General features: G+C 40.6%; 1 protein-coding gene across 1 annotated transcript in view; it reads right to left on the bottom strand.

Annotated features, from left to right (window-relative positions):
• Positions 1-23044, bottom strand: part of zswim8 (zinc finger, SWIM-type containing 8) — a 57555-nt gene that overhangs the window by 24816 nt on the left and 9695 nt on the right. Inside the window, exons 2-12 of the mRNA XM_008281519.1 lie at positions 17663-17816; positions 14302-14396; positions 13965-14137; positions 12207-12314; positions 12000-12081; positions 7901-8021; positions 7211-7412; positions 6365-6540; positions 4911-6231; positions 1250-1381; positions 749-928 (exon numbers count right to left, since the gene is read on the bottom strand). Of these exons, the coding sequence (XP_008279741.1) occupies positions 749-928; positions 1250-1381; positions 4911-6231; positions 6365-6540; positions 7211-7412; positions 7901-8021; positions 12000-12081; positions 12207-12314; positions 13965-14137; positions 14302-14396; positions 17663-17816 (2744 nt within the window). The remainder of the gene's footprint in view (positions 1-748; positions 929-1249; positions 1382-4910; positions 6232-6364; positions 6541-7210; positions 7413-7900; positions 8022-11999; positions 12082-12206; positions 12315-13964; positions 14138-14301; positions 14397-17662; positions 17817-23044) is intronic.

Here is a 23044-nt window from a genome sequence, read left to right on the forward strand (position 1 = left end):
ATATATATATATATATATACACACACATTGTGCTGGTGTGCAGAGGCGAAATGCTGAAAATTGTGGCAATGTCCAAATATACATGGACCTGACTGTACGTGTACTTATGGCTACACCATACACTTTAGACAATAAGTGGAGTTAAAAAATGTATTTGGGTAGAATATGGGTGAGCTAAGGAAAAGAGCAAACAGTACACACGCTAAGGTTCTCATTTTCATTTAAAATTTTCTTTCTGACAGTGAGAAAAGCAATCGCCAGTGTCCTTAAATGTCCAGATGGGGTTTGGATTTTGCTAAAAAATGATCAAGGGGCTGAAGAAACAATCATAACATGGAATCATTAATGTCTGACCAGCAATCTTTGCTGTATGTCATCCCTATTTTTCAAAATTTCCTCAGTGCATGTCACATAATCCATTGCAAATTTGAAAGGAACTATGCCACAACAATCTGTATAACTGTATTGTTCTTTTTACTTAATTAGCTTTGTATTATAAATTTCTTTGCACCTCTTCAGTTGCAGCTCTACATCATGACCACAGAATATTAAGTATAATCAAAGTCCTTTCAGGAGCCAGGAGATCCTGCCTTCAAATGCTAATGTCGCTAATGGCTGATGCAACATAACAGATTTAAAAATAAAACTCTAAAACCTTTGCAATTAATGTTTAGGATTTTTTTCAACTACCAAAGCATACAGGCTGTGTGTGTGTGTGTGTGTGTGTGTGTGTGTGTGTTTAGGAGACCTCCAGGGCTTTCGTAGACGCTGGTGGTCTCTGGAGTTCCAGGGAGAACATGCCGGTGCTGAAAGCCAGGTTGTGGAGCTCTAGTCGCTCACTAAGGACGGTGAGGAGGAAGGCGGCTTTTGACAGTGTGTTAGTGGCTACCTGTGTCTGACGGCTGGTTGACACCTTGCTCTTCTTACCCTAAATCCAACAAATGGATAAATAGTGATGAAACAAGACTTCACTTCTGACAAGCAGATTCATATGTAAAATGTATACATTTTTTCAGTCGTTAACATTTGTTGCTCACTTACAATGGCACATTAACAATGTCAATATGAAAGCGACAGTAAAAGATTCTGGTGGCTTTCCTCCATAAACCAATACTCATTATCCAACTACACAGTTAAAGATGATGACTGATGAGTTAGAAAGACTGAAACTGTACAACAGAGGGACAGATTAGATGTCAGAACACAGGAGAATATGTTCCAAGGTGGTGGGATTTGTGACTGCATCAACCTTAGTCTGTGGCTGCTCCACTTTCAGGTCTGGAGGGTTGGCCAGCAGGTCTCTGGCCAGCTCCACAGCCAGGCGGCAAGCCTCATTACTATAACCATGAGCATGGAGGGCTTCAGCACACGCGAAGAGCACCTGCACACGCACAAACACACAAACAGTAAAAATGCATCAATAAGAGGGGCACTGGGGTTTCAGATCTGGGCTGCTGAGTTTTTGTTCAGCAAGCACTAAATTCACCCAAGTGTTCACACAAGAAAAAGTTTAAGACAAGTCCCAAGACACAAATGAATAAAAGGCTTTGACAGACTGATACAAGCACAAGAGCAAGCAACATACAGTCAAATACATTTTTAACAGATCAAGTTTCAGTCAATTATCTAAACCTATAAATAAGAAATGTTTTTAAGAGAATCTCAAGGCAGCTGTGTGCAACAACTTAAACCCAAACTGTCAGGGTCTCACTAACAGTCTGTTTGGTTTGTAAATAAAAAAGTCTGCACTGTTTTAATTGAAGTCACAATTAGTTGACATTTCTGCAACGTGGGTTGCTCTCTCACAGTCTTTGTCAAATGGCAGTGTCAGGTGGTTAGTTGTCATTTTTATGCACTGACTTTGGATGCATGACAGCATGATGCTCTCTGTCATGGGTTTAGACACATGAGTTGCTTGTATAGCACTGATGGGCTCCTTGTAACTCAGTATTTTGCCACCAGAAAGTATCTATCCAGCGAGTCACGGTCCTCAAATGAAAAAAAAAAAACTGAGAGAACAAACAAACAAAAAACACATCAACACCCTCTAAAGACACTCTGCTTCCCTGACGTCCATATCCTGCACTTTCAGTACCAACTCGCTGGCATCCTCAACAACTACTCCAACATCAACGCCATAATCATCTCCACTGGAACAAATGACATCACAGTTGGACAATCAGTTTTTTAAATGAGACTTTAAATCACTCTTCAATTCACTACAGGAAACTGCTCCCAAGATTGTCATACCAGGCCCGATTCCCATCCACAACAGAAGAATCATCGAGGTAATTTCTCAACTGTTTGCTCTACACACCTGGTGAAAAGACCACTGTGCTGCCACTGGGACACCTTATATCAACACCGCCGATCTGTGTAATGGCATCTACCCAAATAGCAGGGTACATCAGATGCTGTCTGAAAACATGGACTGTACCCTGAAGGAGTGGCACAGCAGCAAGGTAGCAAATGTTAGGTCACCAACACTGTCCCTTACACATGTATGTCAGCCATCACATCTAAATGGTATCATAGACTACCGCAAGATCGACTGCAGCACACTCATTATTACACCCCTCTGCTGCTAATTATAGGAAATTGTTTAAAATCCCGTGACAGCCCTTTATTACACCCTTCTTGTAATTGCACTCTTGTAAATTTTGGTCTTTTAAATAACATAACAAAACAACAATACTTTTTTATGTCATGATTTCATTACAGGTAAACAGTAAATAATCTTATGTCAAGGAGACTGTAGCCCTCTTATTAAGGCAACCCACTGATTTTACCCACCTGTAATAGTCCAGTTGTCAGACAGGGGCACTGGTACATCTTGGCGTTATTGTAAACTGTACAGACCCAGTGATAAACACTCCCAGACCAAATATTGTCTTTATATCTGAGTTTGCTGACTTTAAAGTGTTACAAAATTAGTTTTTAAGGTAATGCTGGCATACATGTTTGCTGCCTGTCTTAGTATTTTGGAATCTTTACAATACACAAACCCACACAAACGAAAGGTCACACCCTGAGCTAATTGTATACAGCCTTAACAACTAAAAGACTAAGAATATCTGTGTATGCTCTCAAAGCAGTTGTGCACCTGTCTGTTGCCGTGTTTTTACATTTCTGGCTGCTAGGACATTTTCTGACTTTTTGACTGCTGCTTCTTCAACTGCCTTTAATCCAAATTTTAACACTTAGGAACTACTTTTGTAGTTATAGTACACCTGTCACACTATGCTGGAATTTGTTGCTTTCTATGAAGACAAAAAGTCAAATAGAACTCTCCAGCCGTGACTTAATGAACACACTGCAAAAAAACATACAGAGACTGCAAGAGAACGTAACGAAAATGAAAAAAACAAAACATGTTTACATGTATTTTTTGAGGTCTAGAACAATGCAATGAAGAATTATCTAAATGCAGTTAAAGAATCAAGAGCATTGTATTCCTTCACCCAATCATTTTAAGGATGCCTGACAAGAGGCGTGAGAGAATTAAAAAAGAAAACCTTTTCTACATTATAGATGGATTAATTTTTGGCCTTCCTCTTAGTTTGCCATCAAGGTATCCAGATTTTGTTGTTTCTGTCAAAGTACTTTTTTAATACCCTAATTTTATAAGTGTATATTATTGTTATTATTATTACTATTAGTTCATGTTTTATTCTTGAAAAGCACTATGAAGCAAATGCTTCTTTGTCACATTTTAGGACATGATTTAAACTTTAACATGTGAAACAGAGTAGAAGTAGCAACAGATTGATCCACAGATTCCCAACTATCTCTCTTTAATAAGAATTTATATCATATTTGTAATCGTCTAATTAACAGTGGAAAAAAACATGTTTGGGTGTGTGTGTTGACAGTGTTCCACCCTGCAGTGTGATTTCCAGAAGAGGTATCTTTCCAGTGGTTGACCTTTTGTTATCGTGTCATTGTGAATGGGCCAGCTGCACAGTGTAGCTATTAGTCACCACACCCTGTGATCTGTATTACACTCCATATTTTGTTCCTTTTGCTGTGCATTTCAGATCTACTACTTTCCCCCTGCTGTTGTGTGTACATGAGAGCGGCGGAAGGCAGTATTTTTTGGGCAACATTCAGCATAAATTCCATACTAATCTTTCAGCATATTGTAATTCAAGTGTCTGAGAGGAAACTAGACTTCTGCACCCCCCCTTTGCCCAGTTAGCCTGTAACAGGACATTTTAGCCAATCACAGATCTTTCCACCCTGAGCAGGTAGTATAAAGAGTAAGAAGTAGGGATCAACTGATGTTTTTTCAGAGATAACGTCAACACTGATGATTGGCAATGGAAAAGGGCCGATGACTGATATTAGGCCTTTTCCCGGTTAACAGCCACACTACAGCTCTGCTAATTCCCGGGAGCTGTTCCTCTGCAAATGGGCTTGTCAGTACCAGTCTGTAATCAGTGGCTTTCAGTGATTGGCTGTTGCTCATGACATATAACAGCTAATCAGACAGCACTGTGGTTGAACAATGCTGCCATGCCTGCAAGTAGAGAGAGCCGGCTGCATCAGAGCCAAAGTAGCATTTAATTTATTTTGCGATATTCAGTCAATAAAAATAATGATACCAATAGTCGCAAAAATGCAAAACACCCGCCTCAATAATCGGTCAGGACAATAATTTGTTGATCCCTAGTCAGCAGTGGGCGCAAGATGTGGTGGTGTAGGAGCTGAGAAGTCAAACTCTGTTGTGTGACACCTCAAATGAGTGTTGACTTTTAGCTTAAATATCTTTGCACATTTGTGTGTGAGCATGTGCTCATCTGGTGGGAGGGGCTAAAAACACAGGGGAGAGGAAAGAGCTGTTTTAGGTGTTTTTGTCTTTTTCAGATTTCTGCCTACCTCAGATTTAAAACAGAGCCTTTCGTCCTTACCTCCATGCGTCCCTCTTGCTCAAGCGGTTTGATCCCTGCAAAGATGTCTGGCTCGTCCTCGTGGTGGTTGTCTACCAGCTGTCTGTCTGCTCCTTCCTCTGAGGCAGCACTCAGGTAATATGCCTGATAGTCATCCTCACCCACAGCTTCTCCTTCAACAGCTCCACCTGCTGCCTCTGCTCCATGGTTAACTGGTCCACCTACAGCAGCAGCTCCACTTCCTGCTGCTGCTCCACTAGACGCCACCTCTCTGCGGCCACGGGAAGGCTTCGCAGATGTTTGAGTGGTGCCTGATGTTGCTGTCATTGTGGAAGTGGAAGGCTGGTTACTGCCAGCTGAGTCTACATCTTCATCTCTCGTTTCGACAGGCTCCACCTCTGCTTCTGTTTCTGTAGTGCTGGGCACGTCCATAACAACCACCACAGTTTCCTTGGATGGGAAGCACTGTGCCGCCGGTTGTACAGCAGCAAGTGCAGTTGAGGCATGACTGACACGATTTGTTTCAAAAATCTTGCTTCCTCCACTGCTACCGCTGTACTTGCGTGAGTCTCGGAGCAGTGGGCTTGGAGAGGGCAGCATCTCTGGTGGCGGAGGGAGGAACTCAAACGTGTTGCTGGCCTCAGCCCCAAGAGCCAGGCTGCAGCCATCATCTAGACTGAGCTCAGCTAGATCAGGCTCCAGGGAACTGTCCTCACTGCTTGTTCTGCGCTTGGCACTAGCATGTTTGCTACTCCCTAAGCCTCCACTTCCTCCAGGACCGCCTACAGATGCCCCCTTCCCTCCTCCCTGTGTCAGTTTCAGCTTCCCTCCAGAGGAGGAGCCTGGCCCTTTGTACATGCATTTCCCTCCTCCGTCCTCTAGGGACAGTGAGACGCTCCCTCCCAGACGGACAAGTACCCCCCCACCTCCACTCACTGACAGACCCTTCCTCTTGTTCAGAATAGTCTCCTTTGGTCGCACTGCAACCTCCTGTTGTAAGGTGTGACCACTTCCTCTTCCTTTATAGTCTGCCCCAGCTCCACCCTCAACTCTGCCTCCTCCCACTGATTCAGAAAATTCACTACCTCCTGCTGCAGCAGCTTTGACTCCTCTCTGGTGCTGCACTGCCCTGGACCAGCAGAATGTGGCACTCTTCTTATCCGCACAGCAGTAGGTGATACCATCCAGTGGGTAGGCCACCTCCCAGTTGAAATAGCAGGACTCCACAGCAGGTTTGAAGCCCTGAAACAGTTTATCCAGGGACTTGCGATGTTGTCCTCGCTTCACTATCTCTATAACTTTCAGGTGCCACTGCTTCAACTGGCCTGCCAATTCCATACGCCTAGAAGAGAGCATACACAGCCTTTCTTTTTATCTGAAGTCTCTTTGTATTATTTTGCATCTTAAATATGTTGTGTAATACAGTCACTGTAGGTGATAAAAAGCAACATGTAGTCCAAAGTCAAAGTACTGACCTGCAGGGGCTCATTGTAGGGTCGAGCACTGCCAGCCTCCACAGAACCACCATCTCATCACACATACTAGCGCAGGCATGAGCTGCCACCTCCGACTGGCCATTGCTGCGCCCAGTGTGCCCACTGGCACTGCTGTGGGATGCTGACGTCCGAACACTATACCACCAGCTGATGATCTGAACACACATAAACAATGGTTAGTTGTGCGAGTCAAAGAATGTAAGGTATGTACCAAGCACCTACTGTAATTATTTTGTACTCATCTACATACAACAACAGAAGTTCAGAAATATTTCCAGGTATGGGCGTATTGGTACATACATTCATCCTAAACTACCACAGAACGGATGTTACAGTTCGGCACATTCAGTCATACAAAGAATTTGTGGTACAAACATTAATGAATGTAATGCAGAAGAAAACTTTTATGCCAAGCTTTGCTCAAGCTGATACTGTGCAGATTTTTTTTTTCAGAGTTGTTCAGAAAATGTACTGAACCATGACTCCTACATTATCTAGTGTCACACGTCAGCATAGCCTAACACATCAACATGCTCCTTACATGTCTGCACCATCGCCTTTGCTGCTGCCTTGAGACTTTCAAGCATTGCCCCAGTTCACCAAAAATTACAACAAAGGTGACACAATGCAATACAATTCTAAATGTGAGCACTATGCTATATTTGCTAGGTAGATTAAGTCTGCTGCCATGTGTACAGGAAGATTACTCTATGTCCCCACTACTGTCAACTCCTACATTAACACAGATTATCTCATGTCTGTGTTTTCTAATTTGTGCAGTGCTTTGCTTTCAGCAGCTGGAGCTCATGTCATGTCACACTATACCTGTTCATAGGTGAGGCACTGTTCAGTGAGGATCTCAAGCAGTGGAGCAGCATTACTGTCTCTTCTCTTAAACATCTCCCGGACAATGGACAGAAGGTTCCAAATGCCTTCTGGCTCTCGACCCCTTAGAGGTCGCAGCAAACAAGCCCACTCAGCAGCTGCTGGTGGCTCCGTAGACGACAGGTACATAGAGTTTACATCACTGTGAATAGCACACACACAAACACCACTACTGCTTACCCAAGTAACACTGATGCACATCAATGAAGAAGAAAGAGGAGTTAAAACAGAGTTCAGATGTAAATAAACTAAAACTCCGTTGCTAATCAAAATGAAGAAACATACCCAACAGAAGTTATTTTCTTGTGTTTTATCTGGATAACACTAGAGCCCTATAAATATACACAGTATTATAACAAGTATTCCTTTAGCTACCCTTAATTGTGCCCACATTCAATTCAGACTCTACAAGTGTTTTGGAAACCTCTGATTAACAAACCACCACATGTGTGTTCTCTGGGAAGTTTTCCAACAAAGGGCTACTGTGTAAAATTTGTAAAATTGTAGTGTACATTTGAAAGAGGCCAGGAAAGCATTTAAGTATAGACCTTTTAATTTCAGTAAGTTTCTGTCCTTATGAAATACAATCAAAAGCATTAAGTAGAATCATGTCAGATGAGTAGCGTGTACCTGAAAACAACAGGTGAAGGTCCACAGAACTTGTGTAGCGTCTTTTTGATGTTGTCGCTAAGTGTGGACTCATCCAGATACCAGGTGCTCTGATCAGATGCTGAAGGGCCTGCCGTTGGGTCTTCAGACACACAGACACGCACAGACATGCACAGACAGACAGACAGACAGACAGACAGAGTAATAATTCAAGTTTTAGTTGACTAAGACATCCACAGAAAAACTAATTTATTATGAAAGATAGAAATAGGAAACTTTGTAATTTTGTGTCACAGTACTCCAAGCAGAAAAATTGGTTTAAAAGAAAAAAAAAATCTCTTTTTCCCTATTACAGCACAATAGGTCCGAGAGGGAAATTACATTTCCTTTTTTATGTGCTAACCAAACATTACTCCAACAACAAAAACACTCCTCTCGCCACCTCCACTCCTCACAAGAGTTGCCACAAGAACTGATACTTCAGTACCAAGTTGATGCCCAATTTCTGAAAATCTGACAGTATGAGTTATAAGTACAGGGCGGACTGAATGATGACCACAACATATAGAATTGTTGGTGCAGTGCAGGTAACACTGAGACTTGCGGAATAAAAACAGATCAAGAGTTGTATACAGATATACTTAGCGCTTGAGTTGGAGGATGAGACAACCAAAAGCCAGACAACTAACTGTGTCACGGAGCATTTGGAATGAAAGAAGGGAGCACCTTAAATTGATCTTAGCAGCTCAAAGACAGACATCTGAATATGAGCACAGACTTCAAGGTGGATGCAAAATAAAACTTGGTACACTTGCACAGTTTGGAGCCCTGAACATTTTCAGAAATGCAATGTTTGCAAAAGCACAATGTAGTGGCCAATTCACTTTCTACTATATCCATATAATGTATGTTGCATCATATATCCTGAAGGAAAATAACACACAAAAAGGAACTTCTGCCCATATTGTTTAATGTCCATGTGCAACATCACAAACTCTTCAGGTGAATAGTTGACTGTAATTCAAAGACTGCAATGAAAAGGTAATCACAGTGTGTAAGAATTGAGTCTAGATTTTATATTATTTGGTCTGTTCAATAACCCTGACAATATTGGACCTGTATAGAGTAGAACATAAATCAACATGCCATTCTCAGCTTAACAAAAGATTTGTACAGTGCCTGTAGAAAATGGGTTGATTGCTTGGCCTCCAGTACAGCTTTCTCATTGAATGACCAACTGCTTATGGGAACTACTCTGTACTCAACAGTGACTGCGTTGGGTTCAAAATCAAAATGTTAACATTAAAACGCAAATTTTCTCATATCCCCTTAGGTCTAACCAGTTTGGTTGAGAGACAAGCTAAAGCCTAGGGCTCAGTGATACAGCTGAAAAGTCTATCATGATGAAATGTTTTAAGTTGACATCATTGATAATTAATGATCATTTTTAATATAGGCCAGGAGAAAAAAAGGTTTTAAATGTAACCACTTATAGTCTATTTATCAAAGTACGCAGGTACGCGAAAGGTTTTGACGTTAACAATGAAAAACACGCAGAAAATGTACACAAAAATAAAGAAAGAATCAAGTAATGATCTCACTTTCATATACATAAAAAAAAGAAAGCAAGTAAACACCAGAGGTGCAAAAGGCCGACCAGGCCAAAGCATGGGGACGGTTATTGTTGGGAATGGCTGGCCAGCACCTGGTGTCACAGGACATGGACCCAACACCAGCCAAAGTCTGTCAGCCATCAGAGCACGCCATCGGGAGTGGATTGCTTAGATGTATCAATTAATGTAACTGTTGTTTTAAAAAAAATATAATAATTAGTGGAGTGACTAATATATCAATTACTCTCATTTTTTTTTACTCATTTAATACAAAATACATTAACAACACTTTAAGTAACTCATTAACTAACTTCAACTTAAATGTTGCATTTCTGTCAGTAATGCCTGATTAGAAAAAAGATGGACATCAAATTCAAAAGGACACAGATTAATTTAACAGCTGTATATCAAAGCAACCCTAACGCCAAACTGTATAATCAGTATTCTTACCGAAGTGCTCAATTTGAAACTTAAAATGGTAATGACATGGATTCACTTCATCAGTGGAGTTAGATCATCACTGGCAAAGGTATTTTTGTGTCAGTGTGGGAAATTGAAGACACATCAGTGCAGGCAGAAACAACCATGTACAGTGTTAGTTTAAAGCATTGTTTCACTCATGTAGTAAATGTAAATAGAAGATACAAGACAGTCAAATAACATGAATCGTTTGAACACATGCAATTTTGTCACAAAAGCAATCGTGCATTTGGGGTCTTTCATAGATTGAAATGGATAGGTCTTCTGGAAATATAACGAAGTCTCCTGGATCAAAAAAAAAAGAAATAAGTACGTACAGCAACTTGAATTATTAGTTTTGGCGATGTTGAAAGTTGTGTTAATTAAATTTTCTTAGTGGCATGGCTTCTTAACATCTCAGATAATTGGTCAGGATGGTCAAGAGTAAACCAAGAATGACCAAAAAGCAGATCTGCAATAAATAAGAAGCTATGGGAACACAGGTATTAGTGTCCACAGTCAAGTGTGTTTTGTGTTTCGCCATGGACTGAGAGGCTTACATTCAAGAAGGAAGCCCTTCCTCTAGAAGCAGCACCTTAAGGCTAGACTGAGGTTTGCTGCTAATCATGTGGACAAAGAAAAGGCCTTCTGAAGAAAGATTTTGTGATCACATGAAATAAGAATTGAGCTGTTTCGCCGCAATGAGCAGAAATGTTCTTGGAGGAGAAAATGTGTGGTGCCTTTGGTTACCAAAAGTGCCTATTGAGGTGAAAATCTTTGTGTTTGACACATTCTTTTTACAGTCACTGTATCATCTGGGTAAATGAACGGAAGGATTAAGCTCTTAAAACTTTATACAACATGAAAGCAAAAGATGTGACATTATTAACTCAACTCTCAGGTTCTCAGGTACTGGGATTTCCCCCTCAAAGTGTGCCCCTGGATATCGGAGAAGGAAAATGGCCACAAGTGTCACCACACCATTTCTGAAAATGTTCAGGGACCCAAACTGTTTTTATGAAAAAAAGAAAATGTTTTCCCGTATCAGCTAGACTGTACCAACACGTGGCCACAGTGAAAATGTTACCGTTTGGGGACTGTGACAGTCATCTCTTGTAACAACGCTCCACATGTGATATTCATAATATTGTGTAGGTCCCCTTGTGTTACCAAACCAGCTCTGGTTGGAAATGGAAATGGAAATAGGACCTCTGGGGATGTTTGTGTTATCTGACTGAGGACACTGGCAGTAGATCCTTTGGGTGCTGTAGGTTGCAGAGTGGCACTTCTGTGAATCAAGCTTGTTATGACGTGACACACAGATGCTCAATTGGATTGGTAATTGGAAAGTTTGGAAGCCATGTCAGCACCTTGAGCTCTTTATCACATTCCTGGAGTCATTCTTGAGCAGTGTTTGGGATCTGGGAGTGCTGCTGCAGTATGTGTGGGTGGGTGTGGGTGTATGTGATTGGTTTGAAACAGCGTTTAGGGGGTGGTACATGTCCAAGTAACACCCACATGAATGTCAGAACCCAAGGTTCCCCAGCAGCACATTGTAACAAGATGATCAGTTCAGTTAACCTGACTGTTTTAATGTTGTGGCTGATCTGTTAAAGCTATGTGATGCTCTTAATGTTATTAAGTTTCTTTCACAACTATTCAGTTATCCATTCCTTGTCTATAGTGGGGAGGTCTGGAGCAACAGTGCTAACCACCGCGTTGGTCACCGTGCAGCCGCCTATTCAGTATGTCAAAACATATTGTGTGCTTGTGTTAACGGAGCTTTAAGAAAACATCTTTACCTTGCTCTCTGGTGTCGAGAAAAAAAACACTCATACTCAGTCAGCACAGCTCGACTGCTTGCAGGTGCTCACAGCATGGCTCAGCAAAAGTAACAGTCACTATGCAAAGACCCCATTTTTTCTTTTCAGGTAAAAGACAGAAATGAATGACTTTAACTTCTGCTGTGGTTGTAATATGACAAAGCTCATATCAGCATGGCTCAAGTTTGTTCTCTTGCTATATGTTAGGAACAATGTGCTTTGTACCTGGAGCTCCACAAACAGTGTTGATAGCAGTAGATTGCGAAGAGAGCAACTCATCCAGCAGACGTTGGGCTGTGGGTAGGATCTGGAAACATAACAAACTTTCTTTGTTATATCCTGTATATAACCTGTACATCATAGTAATATTATTAATTTTGTTTAATAGTTTGGTTTCTAAAAAGAACAGCTGGTTCAGAATATGAATATTACCTGCTGCGGCAACTCACTGATGAGGTACTGGGCAAACTTTTGGAGCTGGTCCCTTTGCAGCCTGGACAAAGACTCAGAGACTGGAGCCCTAAGGCAGACTGCTGAGGCCTGCACACATAGGAATCGAATTGGAAACTCACTGCTGGTAGTATTTGCACGCAATGTAGTATGTTAGTATGTGCCCTGACCACTACCTATTGCTGTTGGGATTCTAGCTGGTGCACATTCTTTAACATAAAAGACGAGTTTTATATGCCTAGGCATATCCCAATCACTGTATATCAGGCTCTGTCAGTCAGAGAGGCCATCAACTCCTTACAGGAAACCCTCTGGGTCTCCAGCAATAAAGAAAACCCAACCTGTATAACCTAATAATGTTGCAGTCTACTAAAATGCAATACTTAATTGAAAATGCAATAAAAATTAAATAAATAATAACTTGACCAATAGTAAAATGCCCTGACTGATTATAATATATACTGATTATAATAACATTTTAACCAATAACGATAAAACCTTTCAGGTGGGTCAGGCAAGCACGAAAAGAAGTTAGCACCAACAAGTAATAACATCAGCTTACAAACAGTAAAGATCTAGCTTGAAGCCTACCACTTTATCCTTATGCAACAATTGCCCTGAGGTTCAACAATTTCCCTGAGGTTTCCACCAAAGGGATCAATAAAGTTCTATTCTATTCTATTCTATTCTATTCTATTCTATTCTATTCTATTCTATGTCCTATCAAATTATTTCTTTTTATAGAGGGGGAAAACCTCAGTGCAGTTTTGTGGGTACTGCTTAGGGCTTAGGGTATTTTCAATTTAGCTTCCCTTGGGGTCCACCCAAAAATTGATTGGCTATTTATTATATCATTTTGACTTTATGCGGAAGAGTGACAATGCCAACTGACATACAGAACTGTGTCATTTTGATCCAAGTGTTATAACATGCGAGTATGTCAATTGACCACTGTGCAATTTGAGACTGAAAGTGACACAATGACTTTAACAAACATTTACATTCGATATCCATATTTATGCTTTGTGTCCTGTAGACTAAGAGAGACATGAACACTGAAAGTTGTTTTGTTGGAAAATGGTACAGAAAGTGAAAGTAAGGTTCACGGAACGACACCTGGGGTTTCCAGTGCTGCTCAAAAGCTTATCCAAGTTGGAATTTTGAATCCTTAGGATGTTGTAGAATGCCCCTGAGTTTCTGCCAATGTGCATATGGATGTATGGTGCTCAAATTCTGCACTTTAATTTCACAGTCATTCGTTCTTTCAATATCAAATGTCTACAATATTTGTAGGACACTGAATGTATACCTCTGGACTAAAAATGATCATAGCAATACATCATCTGACAAAAGCTATCAGTTTTTTGGGAAAAAAAAGGCCCGCCTCAAAGATACTGGTCGAGGCAAATAGCCACCCTCCCTGGGCCTGGTTCTGTTGGAGGTATTTTTTTTTTGCCATTCCTGGTAAAAGGGAGTTTCGTTTCCCTTCCCACTGCCACCAATTTCTTGTTCAAAGGGACTCCAAAGAAAACTTTGGTTTTGCTGGTTTTCTCTGTATGAAGAGGTCTTACCTCACCTACAACTCAACAAACTGCCTTGAGATGACATATGTAGTGAATTAGTGATATATATATATATATATATCAACTGAAGGAATTTGCAGAGGAAAAAGACATCATCATCTTACTCATTTTGTCTGACCAACAATTCTATAAAATTCCTTTATGTAGACAAACTTACATTATGGATCCTGAAGAGGCAGAGTGCCACCACATGGGCACACCATTTGGCCCCGGCGCCACAGGTACAGCTGCAGGAGGTGATACGGCAGCGGTCAAACATGACCGCCACATTGTAGGCCCCTTTAGACTGACCGGACTGACTGGAAACGACTGTAGCACTGAGATGGAAGCCTGGTAGAAGAGACACAGTAACGGAAGACAACAGGAATGAGTTGGGCAAGGAAACAAGTACACTGTCTTTGCTCTACATTTAACACACTCAGCTGAGTAAAGCATACTCTAGTCATCCTGTTACAGCTCACATCAGAAATGGAAAGAATGATTACTCAACCTACCAATCTGCAGGGGGTCTTTGACAGCTCTGATCCTGTAGAGCTGCTCTCCTCGTTGGAATTCATCTGGACTCCCATTAGCCAGGCAGGAATATAACCTTTAACAAGGCGAAAAAAAAACTCAGTTTTAAACTTTGGGTTCATCACTTATTTATCTGTTGGTCATCCACCACTGCAGCCTGAGACAGAGAGACAAAAAACACCAATAAAGAAATGGAGAGGCAAAGGGAAAATCACATGATTTTTTAAGGGGAAAAAGTAAACACAGACCCCATAGCAAACGCACATTGAAATGCACTTTACTTCAACTGATAAAGTACTATTGTCTTTCATTTTTACGAATATAAAAAACAGAAATAAATTAAACAGAAACTGTGACATGTGCAAAACACCTCTTGAGTTTATGGTCAGTACTTGTATGGCAGATAGGTTGATATGGGAGATTTCAGTACTCTTCTTGAGATATTTTCAGGCTATCTTTCTCATAGAGTATGCATACATCTTACATTAAAATCTGACTGCTTCAGAGTATAGTATTGACAATATCAAACAAAAAAATGTTTTTGTAGTTTAAGAAATTACTACATTCATTCATTGATGTCAGAAAAAAATGTTTTTTTCTCAGCCTGACATATTTCATGTTTCTCAGGTTATATCTTACACATTCCTAAATTAGTCAGCACAATAATCAATAATCACAGTGACATGCTTTGGTTGTTGCAGCATGGTAATTATTTTATCCAGCTGTGGCTATAGCAGCTGAATGCCAACGTTTTTCAGGAGAGTATGTACTTGTAAACTTTGTGGGAAATGTGTCATGATACTTGTGTGTTTACAGAAATGAGACGGCAAGGAGAACTGTAGGAGATTCTCTCATTAGTCCAACTTCTCTTAGGACACTAATTGGATATGCTTAAACTGCAATGCTATGCAGAGCAGAAATTGTGCACAAACACATCATTTGAGTTGTCTTCTGTTAATACAATGGTAGTCAGAAGTTTACAGTGCCTATAAAAATTACAGCAGTAGTTACAACATTGAGCCTGTGTGAATAGGTCTCAACCAGCCTTGCACATCTGTACACTGCAATTTGACCTCATTCTTCTTTGCAAAACTGCTCAAGCTCTGTCAGGTTTCACAGGGAATGTCAGTGAACAGCCCTTTTCAAGTTCAGCCGCAAGTTCTCAATTGGATTGAGATCTGGACACCTCACTTAGCCACTCCAGGACATTCACCTTATTGAATTGACCATTTCTATGTAGCTCCAGCTGTTTGCTTCAGGTCACTGTGTTGTTGGAAAAAAGATTATCTTTCAAGTTACGTATCTTTTGGAGACTGCATCCGGCCATCTTCCAGGAATACCCTAAACTTTACTGCATTCATTTTGCCCTCTTTCATTCATTTTTTACCCACTTTCTCTTTGCCTCTCTTCCAAAAAACTTTGACTGGTGAAGAAGGGGAAACAGTTGTTATACGCACAGTCTCTCCAATCTCAGCAGCTGAAGGTTGCAATTCCTTCAGAGGAGTCAGCAGAGAAATCCCTAACAATCCTGGACACAAGTTTTAATTTAGAATTTTCTGAAATCAACACAAGTTCAAAATTCTACAAGCAGAGTGAAAATATAATTACAGCACACGTGATATTTGGTTAAACGTCCTTTAGCAAGATGCGCCATGACCAGACACTTTTGGTAACCATCAATAAGCTACTGATACCCTGGCATGATACCGCCTTTTAAGCACAGTCCACATATTTTTGTTAGAGTTGTGGTTAGAACTGGGGAGGGCCATGCAAAAGGTTGCTTTATCCACTCCACTACCAGCTTTGATGTGTGTTTGGGATCAGTGTTGGAACACCCAACTGCGTAAAGTTTCAACCATCTAGCTGATGGTCTGTGGCTATGCTAAAGAATTCTGTGGCGGTCATCTTCCATTATTACATCAACTTTGAGCAATGGGCCAGTTTCACTGATCCTGCCATGCTTAATGCTTGTTCTAATGTTCTTGGGGTCAATGTCTCCCTACTACCTCCCAGGCTACCGATCTTTGTCTCATCTGACCACAAAACTTTCCTTCAGAAGGGTTTTTCTTTGTTCATGTGGTTAGCTTAAGGTTGAAATTAGCAGGTGTCAATTATGGAGCAGGGGCTGCTGTACGAGACAGCCTGAGCCTTTACCATGGGTTGTTCCTGACTATCCTTAACAGTTTCCTCTCAGATGAGGGGGAGAGTTTGGTTGTTATTCCAGGTCTTAGCAATAGGTTATACAGTGCTGCCCATTTATTACCATACCCTCGGTCCAGGATGGAATTATGACTGTATCTGGGATATTCAAATAAGTGGGCTTCAAGATGGCAGTGAGTTTGGGTGTGAAAACTAGCCTATGTACTGGACCAGCACAATCTACATGGCCTTTATCAGACGATACGTGAATAACTCAGTGAAGCAGATCTCAGGTGAGCAGGTAATTGACAAACCAACACATTGCCTTCCGCAGCTGACCGGGGTGTGACAATCTGCCAGGCATGACTGAGGCTTGGCCCGTGAGCTGTAATGATCAACCGACCATGATTTTAAACGGGCAAAATTATTCCTGGAATCAATTTTGGGGAATTTCATTAAGACAAAAACTGGGATTATCAAATTATTCTATGACAATAAACGGGCTGTTTTACTGTAGGTTATATAGGAAACGATTCAGGATTGTGATATTTCATGATTATAAACGGGATATTCTATAAAGCGGTATGACATTAAGTGGGCAGAACTGTAGTAACTTACAGTTGTTTGGCTTGATAATTTTGGAATCTACAGTTGTTTATAGCTGGTTCCGAAAGACACTCCTGACTTGTGTAAATCTATGAACTTCTTTTTAAGATCTGCACGGACCCTCCCATTGTACTGTGCGTTGGTGAATCCAGTGAGTGATGTCAAGGAAATGCTTTTCATGTTTGTACAGTGAAGCTAGAAGCTATGGTCAGTTATGTTCATATCAATCGTGTTAAGTTGAAAGACATTTTAGAGCTTTCAGTCAATCTAACCTATGTGTAGTTTTGATCTAGTGTTGATTTCAGAAGACCCTAAACTAAATAAATAAAACCTTGCACACCAACTTTAAGTTTTTTTTTGCTAAGAATTCACATTGTACAATAATTCTGCCCCAGAAGAAGAAAGGCTGACAAAAAATAAAAAACAAATCCCAGTATTGCCATTAAATTCATGCCCATGATGAGTGTATGTAAACTGCTGTAAAACACTGTATACGGGGAAAAAACATATCTTGAATGACATCTGCCGATTGTACGTGTCATCGGCACATGCCTGATTAGAGATGAAGAAAAGAAAGTGATATTATCACATTCACACCTGATGTCTTCCTCATTTTCAGGGAAGCTCCAGTAGGCAATGCGGAGCTGCAGCTGTTCCGGGACAGGGGGATAGACCTTCTCCACCACCTCAAACGGGATGTGGAACGCGACCTGCTTCGCTGACAACTCCACCAGTGGAATCACCTGACCATCTGAGAAAAAAAACGCAGAGCAGAGGAAGATCAGCTCAGTCAGACAGAAGAAGAAAGAAAGGTATGTTTCTTCACACCCATGCCACTTAATTGAAAGTTGCAGGTTGAACAGACTGACTTAAGTATTCAAGACTAACGTAACAGCAGGCCAGCAGGCTGAACAGCAGTGGATCCCTGGCCTGTCAGGTCGAAACTTTCAGGCTGTGATACCTCTGAATACAACTAGCAGGTTAGGTGTGATCAGCAGTGTGCTAATGCTACTCTTTAAAAGCAAGAAATGTTCAAATATAAACAGACTGTTCAATTTTTGAGCTGTTGCTCAGATGGTAGGTCCACTAACAGCAGGCTGGAAGTTGAAACACCGGATCTTTCTATCCACATGCCAAAGTGCCCTTGGGACAGACACAACAAGTTGCTCCCAACGTTCAGTGAGCACCTTGCATGCAGCTCTCCTGGAATTTCTGTGTGAGCATGTGTGGGAATTGTTGAATGAGAAATTCCAATTGTAAAGCTCCTTATAAACCGTCAAGCTAAAAGAGCGTGATGTGAGTTCAGTCCATTTCCAATTTGCATGTAGCATTTAGAGGCCAAAATGTCAAGCGTGCAACTAAGACCTCTGTCTGACAGACAGCTTACCATTAGTTTTTTTCATGCTTGTCAAGAAAAAAAATTCTCTTTCTAGCTCTTTATTTGCAACACAATTACTGATGGAAATTTTCATATGAACAACTAAGTGCAACAGTATGACTGTCTTCCTGGAGAGACTGCCTAAAAATGTACACCCTGTTTTTGCAACATCATTCAACTACATTGCCTGTGAAATGAAAATTGACATGCTGCTCTCTTCTACTGCAGCTAATTGCTTTTTTGTGGAAAATAATGCTGCTGACAGAGTTACATAACTTTCTTTCTTGGGGTCTGTTCAGGTCTCCCACATTTTAAAATCTAATTCCATCATTTTTGGGCCTTTTCGGATCAGTTTTGACCACTTTTAAACATTTTATCTTTTTATTAAAAAATAATTTCTGTAAATAGACATTCATCCTAAAACCTCTAAGAAGAATCCATTTGATTATAATGATAGTGTAAGTAAGAGTTTTTCGTCTTGTACCATTGTTTGACAGAAAATGGTAGATTAATGTGAGTGGATATGAATAAATGTAAGACCCATTTTGAAACTTCAGCACCAGTCCACTAGGTTGAAAAGCTGGCTGGGAGAGTAATCCATGCAAATTCTCCAACAAATCTACAGCTAGGGAGACAATTTCTTTATGCAAAGCTAAAATGGCTTTACTTGCCAGAACAGTCTGGCAGTTCTACCACATGTCTGAATAAGACAATAAACACATCAAGCCTGATCAGGCATTTGAAGATTATTCATATATATGACAATTTTCAAAGCTAGCTAGGACTAGTTTTAAGAGAGAAAAGGATCTTATAACAAATCAGTCACCACCCTCTCAGCTATCACATTTTATTGTTTGTTTGTTTCTTGCTGTGTACGTTTTTGCCCATGATCTGTTACGTCCTATAAATGCACAGAATAATTGAGGGCAGCCTGACTGGAAACACCATTTTGTCCACAGCCTTTATTTCCTGCAGCTTTTAAACTCTGAAGTTGGAGTGTACTGAAGAAGCTATGTGGGCTCTGTGTGTTGTGTCTATCTATTAGAATCTATTGTTGTTACCTCAGTATAAATCATTGTTCTAACTTGGTGTGCTACGCACATGAGGGTCATATTCAAATTTATATTATATATCGGCTTTGCGTCTGAATGTACATCCTGATCATGTTTCCATAAAAGTTGTGCCATCAATGTTTCTATGTTGACCAGGTAATTTTTCTTCATCACTTTCAAAAACAACACAAGCTGAACTAAAGTCTGAACTAAATCACATTAACATTATCAACTGTCACACACAAACAGTGATGCATTAAGTGGTAGAAGGTGATTTAGAAAAAGCTTTTCCCACATTTCAACATCAATATTTATGGAAAGTAGATCAATCTGGGCAACGGTTCAGTGGCAAGCCACAGTGTGAAGGCCTACATGTCTTTACATCAGACAGGTAAACTGTCACACACACAGAAAAGCAGTTTAGCCTGTTACTTCCAACTGTATAAGATCCTTTCTTTTATTTGTTAAATACCTGCAGCATCAGACAGTAGCAGGATCCATATCAGTGTCTCCAAAGAGAGAGAGAGAGAGAGTTGTGCACGCTTATTTATAAGTTATAAATAAAAACTGTCCCTGACATGAAAAAAAGAATCAAACAGGATCTAATGTCACATCGTGTACATTTCTTCAGCTCAGACAGGGGAACTGTCACACAGTATCAGAGTTTATCAACTGCAGTTTAATATTTGGTTAGATTGCAGCCTTCAGGTTGAGACCTGGGCTTTCAGTTTTAATGTTTAAGTGACCAGAACTAAATTGGGCTGTTTGGATATTTTGATAAGATGCTATGAGTTTAGTTTTAGTCTGGTATTACATTATTACACATGGTATATTACCTGACGTATTGTCTAATCTCTTGTGAATGAAAACTACTGTGTATACTGTAGCTCTCCAGCGCTGAGGGTGCATGTCTACATGAAGCTGTGAGAAACATGAACAGAAAAGTGATTCATGTCTGTTAACAGAATGGCATTATTAGACAAACTGAGGAAGCCAGCAATGTTCCATATCCCCAGGCTTAAGAGAGAAAGAGTGGATTAAATAGACAGTTGTCAATTTATGAAAAATGTTCATCTCTTAATTTTTTATTCGTAAAATATACAATGTTGTTAAGAATAGTTTTAAGTTAACAGTGCTAGACTACAGTAAATAAGTAATCAAAGTAAAAGCAATTCATTTAAATACTGAATACACAAAAACTTTTGTTAATGAAGGCATACACAGTGTGTGTTTGTATTCGTGTCATCTGATAAAAAGGCAGCATATGTGCAATGACAAAGTTATATTGAGAGCACATTGGACTGTGAGTGAGAGTAGAAAAAGTGATGGGTCTCAGATTACAGACCTCATTTCCAAGCCACTACTGTGCTGCTGTTTACCTTATATGGAGGAAAGCACTCTACTCAAATAATGCCATCCTTGGTGTAAAGGCTCAGGGGCTCGTGGTAACAGGCCATGGGAAAGTCATCAAGACAAGCAGAGTAACATCTTATGATGTGGGAGTATATCAGTAAAAACTAAGCTGTATTGTCACAAAAAGCATACACATATTTAAGAGTTCACTTTAGATGCATACAAGACAGTGTGGAAAACTGGGCTGGAATCTCAGACACCATCCTACAAGGATCAGGTCCTTTCTCCATCAGGAACCATTTTTACAGTTAGATTACACAACCCATATAAAAGTAAGTTACATCAATGTTACAGCAATTGTTTTAAGACAGTGGTGCACTTACTGCTGCATCTGAGAGCAATGGTATTTTTTATTTGTGCTGCAAAACTTTGAGCCTCAACAGCAGTATTAATTTTAGCAACCAAAACTAATACTGTTATTAAAGTTTTTCATAACAAAAATCCATCCATCCATCCATCCATTATCTATACACTGCTGTATCCTCATTAGGGTCACGGGGGGGTGGGGCCTAACAGCTGACTTAGGGTGAAGGCAGGGGACACCCTGGACAGGTTGCCAGTCTATCGCAGGGCTACATTTAGAGACAGACAACCAAGCACACTCACATTCACACCAACGGACAATTTAGAATCACCCATTTAACCTCAGCATGTTTTTGGACCTTGTGGGAGGAAGCTGGAGAACCCGGAGAGAACCCACGCTGCACGGGGAGAACATGCAAACTCCGGGACGCGAACCAGCGACCTTCTTGCTGCTAGGCAACAGTGCCAAACTGCGATGTGATTAACTATTACATGTCATGAATAACATCCAATCAATGAAAGCCATTGATTATAGACCGGGACTGACAAGTCCATTTGCAGAGCAGAGCAGCTCTGGTAAATTAGGTGTTAACAAGTGGTGCATGTGGGACTTACTTTGCTGATGGAGGCTGTGTCCTTTAGCCTAAGTGGCTAACACTATCTGGAGCACTGTAACATCTTCCTAAAGTCAGATAAACTTTAACACTCTGCTCTAACTGACAGACATGTCTCTTTAGCAGCGACACAATCTGCCAAAAGTGTACAAGAATCTCAGCCATCACCAGGAATCATGACATTAGCTGCTAGCCGCTAAGTTAAACCTTACACACTGTTTCAGGCCAAATTTGACCCATTTTGACATTTAACAGCAGGGAAAATACACTAAACGTCCTTCAATTAGCCAGATATTTGGTGACTTTTGTTAAATTGACATGAAAATTGAAATGAAAATAGTTTAAAATGTTATACTTTTGTACAGGTGCTACACATTTTTGTTCACTGAGGCTGTTTCAGGTCAAATTTCACCCGTATCCATGAGATGGATTTCACATCTCCCAGTGTGGCTCAAATCAAGGAAAATTGTGGTTTTAGGGAATCTTAAAACTGTGAAACTGTACAGACCATGTTTAACGTGCATTTTCTATTTACATTTATTAATATGACATTTAGACATTGTAAATACATCTGTAGTTTAAAACTGGGTATAGACACCTACTATGAGGGAAATCGTGACAGGAATTCTTCACAGTACGGTCCGGGTCAAATTGAGAAAATTGAGGAACCATAGGAGCAGCGATTGGTCAGACGGATTGAGAGGCAGGCCCTCTCTGCCCGCCCACATTTACCGCCTTCTGCTCGCTTCATCTGCATTGTCGCTGCCGACTGTCAATCAAGCCAGCCACGCCCCTTGTCCCGCACAATTTTGACGATTTTTTAAAAATTCAGTATTGATTTATTTCATTGGCCACCTGATCTCTGAATTTGACTATGAAAACTAATAAGAAAAAAATCCTGAGCTGTAGGAATCCTGTATTTCTTGATCTGTGTTCACTTCTTTTCCAATTCAGGTCTATGGGAGCCAGGGCTTTTTGGAGCCAGCAACGAGTGGACGTAGTGATATTGCAGGTTTTTGACACTTGCGGGTTGGCTTCATTTTTCAGGGCCGGTTGCTACGTCCATCTTTTATACAGTCTATGATATGAACCCACAACCAATCACATTCAGTCCAGAAGGGATTCCATGATGCACTAGGAGGATGTGGTCAACGTTCTTGTTCAAGTTCTTTTTCACTAATTTGCCCATGCCGTTTTTAGAAATGGAACCCAATACCGT

The sequence above is a fragment of the Stegastes partitus genome, unplaced genomic scaffold (assembly GCF_000690725.1).
Source record: "Stegastes partitus isolate 25-593 unplaced genomic scaffold, Stegastes_partitus-1.0.2 Scaffold235, whole genome shotgun sequence".
In the NCBI taxonomy this organism is placed as follows: Eukaryota; Metazoa; Chordata; class Actinopteri; family Pomacentridae; genus Stegastes; species Stegastes partitus.